Source organism: Petaurus breviceps, unplaced genomic scaffold, assembly GCF_028583685.1.
Source record: "Petaurus breviceps papuanus isolate PSGF00001 unplaced genomic scaffold, PetGlider_PUasm1.0 90444, whole genome shotgun sequence".
Lineage (NCBI taxonomy): Eukaryota > Metazoa > Chordata > Mammalia > Diprotodontia > Petauridae > Petaurus > Petaurus breviceps.
In genome coordinates this window covers 3200812-3209157 of record NW_027187256.1, presented here as the reverse complement: position 1 = coordinate 3209157, position 8346 = coordinate 3200812, and the positions used below count along the sequence as shown (strand labels likewise).

The following is an 8346-nucleotide window of genomic DNA, read 5'->3' as shown; positions in this document are numbered from 1 at the left end:
CTGATTTTGTTTTTAAAGAATGCTATGAATACAACAAAGACTTTCTATTCATTTTAGCCTGGTCATATTAGAAGACAATTTCTCTTCCAATTATATAAATGTCACTAGAATAGGCAATGAATGTAATGCCCACTATCTAACCATCACGATCTTAAGGTAAACTAAAGTAGAGGTTAGAAAATATTTATTCAAAAGTTTGTTATATCAAAGACTATTTCTCTCCTTTTATTTAGGGAAATAATCCTGAGAATGAGCCCAAAATCTTTTGCTCTGACTGCCAATACATTTCAAAGGAATATGAATCCTAAGACTATCTGAGGACCTGCTTTAAAAAAATCCCTAAACTCATCCATATTTTAATTAAATCTCACCACCAAAATGACATCACACCTGCCATTTTAATCTGTCATTGTTGAAACCTCACACTGGAGTCTACTTTATAAGAAGTAATTTGACCACTACCTTGCGGAGCTGGGCTGTTTTCGCACTGTATATGATGGGGTTGAGCACAGGTGGAAGGATTAGATAGATGTTGGCCATCATTGTATGTACAATCTTGGGAGCCAGTTGACCATAGCGATGCACCAGGGACAGGCTAATCATGGGGATATAAAAGATGGCAACAGCACCAATGTGAGATGCACAGGTGCTGAAGGCCTTGTGCTGCTCTTTGGAAGATGCAATACTGAGGACAGAACGAATGATCAGAATGTAGGAGAGCACAATGCATGGAGTGTCAATCCCTGTGCTCAGGACGAGAGCAGTTAATCCCCATATACTATTGACTTTGGTATCTGAACATGACAACTTAATTACATCAGGGTGGTAACAGTAGGAATGAGAAAGACCATTAGAACCACAGAAAGATAGCTGCTTAAATAACAAAACCAAGGGCAGCATTAGAGCTATCATACGAATGATCATTATCACCCCTAATTGTGTGATCCTAGCATTGGTGAGAATGGTGGTATATCTCAAAGGGTCACAGATGGCCACAAAACGATCAAAGGCCATTGCCACCAGGACCCCAGACTCCATGAAAGTAAACCCATGAAGGAAGAACATCTGGACAATACAACCATCTAAACTGATTTCTCTAGCATCAAACCAAAGGACACTCAGTGTTGTTGACATTGTGGAAATGGTCAAACCCAAGTCACTAGCTGACAGCATGGAAAGGAAATAGTACATGGGTTCATGGAGGCTCTGATCTCTAATTATAACAAACAGGATCATACTGTTTCCCAAAAAGGCAATGGCATAGAGGCAGAAGAAAGGAACAGAGATCCAGGCATGAACCTCTTCCAGTCCTGGGATGCCTGTCAGATGGAAGGTTGAAAATGGAAGTGTCAAGTTGCTGGAAATTTCCATTACGGCTTATGGAGCAGCACTTAAACTCGTGTACCACAGATTCTGCAGAAACAAAAGCAAAATTCTGTCTCTGCACAAAAGAAATAGATGGGATTTTGATTTCAGAAAACTCCTGAATGGATGTCTATCGTCATCACTAAAAATTGTGTCATCCTTCAATATCTAGCAGTTACTCATTGTTCCCTGAAATAGAAAATAATTCACCAAGTGAATGACTAAATGGTAATTTAAAGGAAACATTTTGTACTACTAGCATGAGTGCTGGAAGTGGTATGTCTAGCAGAAATGATGATCTACACCATGCTCTCCATGTTCTCTTTTTAGTATCCCTATGAAGAAAGAAAAAAAAATCCTTGTAATCAGTATATCAAAGCAATAACAGTAGCATTTAGAACTCTATAGATATTATATAATTTTATTATCATAATAAACATGGGATATCCTATGACTATGAAAACACATAAAATGGTCTAGCTTTGGAGAGGGAGTGATGATAAAAATGAAAGGTCAAAACTACTAAGCCTTCTCCAAAATTTATACAATGACAGAAAATATATCAAACCAAATTCTGAACATGAAAGCCAGTTAAAAGTCACAGCGAGTCATTTTTTTTTTCAGCCCAGGAAAACTTAGGAAGAAATAAAAAGAGGTTATAGACACACAGTGTGCATGTGTGCAGTGTGGCATGAGTGGCAGTAGTGGTGGTGGCAGCACCTGGCTTTGCCAGTGGCAGTAGTGGAGGGGAACAGCTCACTTTGCAGTGAAGGAAAAAAACACTGAATACTAGAGCAGAAAGAGATCCTAGAGGACTCCTGTGATACCACTGTATGAATGATTAGGTGACATTTGGCAGCTCTTATAGCAATTATTCATTTCTGGATCATAATTCCAGGAAAGAGAAGACAGGTCAGGTCTCAAGTGTACAAATGCACTACCTGTGTGTGGTCCAAAGCACAGACCAGGACAGAAAGGAAAAGACTTCTTTTAGGATCATACTATGCTGGAAACACTAAAAACTTACAGTCTGCAAACAGATGTGAAAATAGCAGAAGGACAGAAAAGACAGATCAAGACAATTATCCTTTCCACCACACTCAGTTAGAAGAGCCCAACTCTAACAGTCCAAATTTGAGAAGTAGGTTGGTAAAATGAGTAAACAATAGAAAAAAGGACTTGACCATGGAGTGCTACTAGGGTGAAAAGGAAACTCAAGACAAAAACTTAGAAGAAGACAATGACTCAAAAAAAATACAGATTGGCTACAAACCCCAAAGACTTCCTATGATATTTAAGGAAAAAGCTTTCCCCACCACCACCACCAAAAAAAAAAAAGCAAAACATTATTTTAAAATCAAATAAAAGTGGCACAGGGAAATTAGCAAAGGAAATGAGAGTTATGTAATAACATCAAGAAAATAGAATTAATAGCTTGGGGGAAAAGGCACAAACTTATTCAGAAAAATAATTCTTTGCAAATCAGAATTGACCAAATGGTAGAAGAAATACAAAGCTCACTGAAGAAAATACCTCCTTAAAATTAGAATTGGACATATGGAAGTGAATGATTCCATGAGACACCAACAATGAGACAAAGTCAAAAGAATGAAAAAAAGAAGAAGAAAATACAAAATATCTCAGAAAATCAACTAACCTAAAAAATAGTACTAGGAGATAATAGTTTATGAATCATTGGTCTGCTTAAAAGACATGAACAAGAAATAGTCTTGACACAGTATTTCAAGAAATCATGATGGAAACCTGCCCATAAACGAGAGGGCAAAATATAAATTGAAATAATCCATCAGTCACCCCCTGAAAAAAATCCCCAAATGAAAACTTCTAGGAATGTAATTGCCAAAATAGTCTTCAGTCCAGGAAAAAAAAATGTTGCAAGCAATCAGAAAGAAATAATTCAGAAACTGAGGAGCAAATGTCAGGATCACACAAGATTTATCAACTTTAATGTTAAAGTAATGGAAGGCTTAGAATACAGTTTTCTGGAAGGCATAGGAACCAGTCCTATGCTTAAAAACAATAATAACCTATCCAGCAAAAAATGAATATAATCCTTTGGGGGCAGGGTGGGGAATGAAATAGAGGAATTTCAAGCATTCCTGATTAAAAGATCAGCACCAAACAGAAAATTTAACATTCAAACACAAGACTTAAGAGATGCATGAAAAGGGAAGCATGAGTGAGAAATCATAAAGGACTAAAAGAATATTAAACTGTTAAATTGTGGGAAATATAAATCTAAGGACACATGATGAAAAATGCTATCCACTTCCAGAGCAAAACTCATGGAGTCTGAATGCTTTTCAAAGCATATTATTTTTCACTTTATTATTTCATGATTTTTAGTATGTTTCTACTTTCACATGACTAACATGGAAATGTTTATTACATGATTGTACATATAACAAGTTGATTGCCATATTTGGGGGGGAGGTGAAGGAGGAAGGAAGAAATTAGGACCCCAAAATTAAAAACAATGTTAAAATTATCTTTGCATGTAATTGGAAAAATATTATTTAAAAAACTGTCATTATTAAGGCAGTTAGGTGACTACTTAGAGAAGACAGATGGACTCTATTGTGTTGAAAATTTTTCAAAAGAATAGAAAGGTAAGAAATAGAGATGCACAGGGAGAAGTAGGAAAGGAAAGAATGCAGAACATCCCACTTACAGGTGGTGTGCAAAGAAGAATTTCTACAATTGAGGGGACAAGAAAGAGGAAAGAGGGCAATGCTTGAACTTCACTCTTGTCTGAACTGGTTCAAGGAGGGAAGAATGTGTCTCTGTGTGTGTCATTGAGCACAAAAATTCATCTTATACAACAGAGAAGTAAGAGGGGATGGGGACAAGAAAAAATGGGAGAAGCAAGAGGAAGATTAAAAGAGAAAATGATCAGATGTAAAACAGACTCATGAGGAAAGAACAGGGTAATAAAAAGGTAGTTGAATATGTATAAAAGAATAGGATAGGGGAATACACATTTAGCCATCATAACTGCAAATGTGAGTGGGATAAAATCACTACAAAATGGAAGAGTAGCGTATAATGGGTTAGAAACTAGAATTCAACAATATCATGTTCACAACAGACATATTTGAAACAGAAAGATGCACATAGAGCCAAAACAAATGGCCACAGAAGGATCTACTATGTTTTAGCTGAAATTTAAAAAGTCAGAAGTACCAGCCATGATCACAGACAATACAAAAGCCAAAATAGACCTAATTAAAGAGATGATCATGGAAATAAAAGGTACCCTATATATTTAAGTAATGTCACTATCTAATCTATGTACACCTACATGACATAGCATTCTACATCCCCAGTTACATGTGAAAGCACTTTTTACATTCATTTAAAAAATAAGTTCCAACTTCTCTCTCTCCTTCACTCCTTCCTTCCCTTCCCCACCTCACTGGGAAGGCAAGCAATTTGATATAGGTTAAACGTGTGCATTCATGCAAAACATTTCCACATTAGTCTTGTTGTAAAAGCACAAAACAAAAACAAATGTACTTCTTTTACCATTTGGTCTATTCTATTTTTAAGCTGTTATTTTCTCCAATAATATTTTTGCCTTCTTTACCAAACTGTTGACTCTTTTTTGTTTTCACGATTTTCTTACATGACTCTTATTTCTTTCCCCAGTTATTCCTCTTCTTCTCTTACTTGAGTCTTAAAATCCTTGTCAAGGTATTCCATGACCTGGGATCAATTCATGTTTTTCTTTGAAGATGTGGTTTTGATCTTCTGAGTTTATTTTGATATCCCCTGTTTCCACAGTAAGTTTATATAGTCCAGAATTTTTCTGTTGTTTGCTCATTTTCCTAGGCTTTTTCTTGACTTTTAGCTCTATGCTAAAGGTGGGTTCTGCTCTCAGAGTGGACACCTGTTCCAAGTTTCAGTTTTTGTACAGCTGATTTTGGAGATAATACTGGGAACCTATAATTTTTTTTTTCATGCCACTTCTAAAGTGTTATGATCTAGGGAGAGGTGTGTTGACTACTATCCTGTTCTGTGTTCTTATCTACAGGTGACCACAAGCAGTCTTTTCCAACCTGGAACTGTGACCAGTGTCCCAACTCTCCTGCAGCCACAAAGTCTAGTGTGATAGTTATTTTTCTTGCTCTTAGGACTAAGGCCAGGACTGTGACCCAGATGTAGGTATGGGCAATGCAACAGAGTCTTGCCTCCAATGCCAGACAAGGGACCCCTGCAATCACCTTCTGACTAGTTATCTATCCCCCATTACCATCTGTGGGCTGAGAGGTGTGGAAACCACCACTGCTTCCACTGATTCAGCTACCACAAGGACGACTACTTGTTGACTGTTGTGTCCTGAAGTAGACCCCATTCCATTCTGTCCATGCTGCAACAGACCTTTCCTGCTGACCTTCTTAGTCATCTTGGGTTGGAAAATTGTTTCATTCTATCCTTTTGTAGGTTTTTCCACTCCAGAATTTGTTTGGGGGCATTATTTAAAGTTATTTGAGGGGCTTGGGGGAGAGCTCAGGAGAGTCTCTGACATTGTGACTCCACCCCCAGCATCCCAATTCTTGAAGGAAACATTAAATAAGTTACATGAGGAAATAGAGAGTAAAACTATACTGCCAGAGCGCCTTAAGTTATGACTCTTGGACACAGATAAATCTAACTATAAAGTGAACAAGAAAGAAGTGGCGATAAATAGAATTTTAGAGTACTTAGAAATGACAGACTTCTGGAGAATACTGAATAGCAATAGAAAGGCATATGGCTATGTCTCAGCTATGTATGGCACATTCAGTAAAACTGACCATCTATTATAGCATAAAAATCTCAAACAAGTGCAGAATACAAAAATATTAAATACACTTTTTTGAGATCATAATGTAATATAAATTTTATGTGGTAAAGGGCTTTTGAAGCAAAGAATAATAATTAATTAGAAGCTAAATTATGTAATTCTATAGAAAAACTGGGTCAAAGAATAAGTCATAAAATAATTAATATTGTTATTAAAGATGATAACAATAAGACAACAGAACAAAAATAGTGGGGTGTAGCCAAAGCAGTACATAGGGAAATTTTCATCTCTCTAAATGTTATATATCTAAAACATCAACAAAAGAGAGAAAGAGCAGATCAATTAATTGGGCAACTAAAAAAAACAGGGGAAAGACAGGAAAAAAACTAATTAAATGAATTCTTTAACATCAAAGGATTGACTAATAAATTTAAAATAAAAAATCATTGAAATAAATAAAATTTAAAACCATTTTTATGAAAAGCCACAAAATATATAAGGCACTAGCTAATTTGATTTTAAAAAGAGAAAACCAAATCATCAGTATCAAAAATAAAAAGAGTAAAGTAAATGCATAACTAATGAAGATGAAATTAAAGCAATCATTAGCTATTTGTCCCCAACTACATGGAAATAAATTTAACTATTTAAATGAAATGGATTCTTATCCTCCCCCCTCCAAAAAAATGGTGATTAACAGAAGAAAACATAGAATACTGAAATAGCCATATCTTGGAAAAAGAAATTGAAGTCATTAATCAGTTCCCTAAGGGGGGAAAACAAACAAGATTACAAGGATCTCTAATTGGATTCTACTAAATGATTAATAACAATAATGCTTATATTATATAAAATGTTTGAAGATAGGTTAAAGAAAGAATCCTACCAAAACACCCTTATTAAATAAATATGGTTTTGATATCTAAATCAAAGAGAGAGAGAGAGAACAAAAAGAGAGCAAGAAAACCATAGAACAATTTCCCTAATAAATATTACAGAAAAAAATCTAAAGTAAATACTAGTAAGGAAATTATAGCACTATATCACAGAGATTATATACTATGACCAGGTTGGATTTATGCCAAGAATTCAGAGCTGATTTCACACACACACACATACACACACACACACACACGTGTGTGTCTATATATGCACATGTGTACATAAGCAATAGGCATACTTTACTGTAAAAAAAACCAAAATATATGATCATGTTGAGATGAAGAAAAATCCATTTACATAATATATCACCCATTCTTTTTTTTAATTCAATTTTTAATTTATTAATTTGTTTGTTTCCTTTTAGTTTACAGGATTCAATTCCACTATTCCCATTCTTATTTAAAAACACTAAAAATACAAGAATAAGTATAATCATTTCTTAAAATAATAAGTAGCATATATTGCAAATATATTTAAGTCTAGGAAAATAGTATACTGAGAGGAGAGGAGACAGTCAAAAAAAGAAAATTTTAATGAAGAAACATTCTAAGGTGTTGGCAAGGGGATGAGATGCCACCAAAGAAGGCAGAGAAGGAAAAGTTAGAGTGTCAGGAGAACAAAGTAGTATTTCTTGAAGATAACAGAGAACAAGATATCAATAAAGATGGCCTTGGAATTTTTTTTAATAAGTAAGAGGTTGAATCCTTAGAAAATTTTTGTGCTTTCCAAGAAATTGATATCTATGCACAGTTGCTAGCCACACAGGAATGGGTTGAGACAGAAAAGATAAATAATGGTAGCTTCCTAATGGGTACTATTGAGGTATCTTTGGGTCAACCAGACAGCAACAAGAGAAAAATATTCTGATTTTGTGAAATCACAAACTCACAGTCTTAGCAGTGGAATTATCTTCAACAATCACTCAATTAATATTTACCTAAATATATATGGATTCAAAATTATCCCAAAGAAGTTAATATCCAACCTGTAATTAAGCTCTCCATTGTCAGGAAACCTCTTCTTTGCAATATTTCCTATGTAGGAATTGAATATTTAGTTAAGATTTTGTCTGATAACACTCTTTTTCTTGTACCTTGACATAAAATATAGGATTGAGGGACTCTTGAGTGGAGGTATATGCACCTAATTAGAGCAGTTTAAACTATATTTTTCTAGACTCCTCGAAATCTAGTTAAGAATGCTTTAGCCCTGGGGCATCCAGTTGGCTCAGC

General features: G+C 35.1%; 1 protein-coding gene across 1 annotated transcript; it reads right to left on the bottom strand.

Moving 5' to 3' along the window:
- Positions 1 to 432: 432 nt before the first annotated feature.
- On the bottom strand, positions 433 to 1371 carry LOC138177690 (olfactory receptor 51F1-like). Its single transcript, XM_069108901.1, has one exon. The coding sequence runs from the start codon at positions 1369 to 1371 to the stop codon at positions 433 to 435; it is 939 nt and encodes a 312-aa protein (XP_068965002.1).
- Between the last annotated feature and the right edge of the window lie 6975 nt (positions 1372 to 8346).

What these genes read in the sequence shown, in the direction of transcription:
- LOC138177690 (XM_069108901.1), bottom strand. Translation starts at nt 1,371, where the DNA reads ATGGAAATTTCCAGCAACTTGACACTTCCATTTTCAACCTTCCATCTG.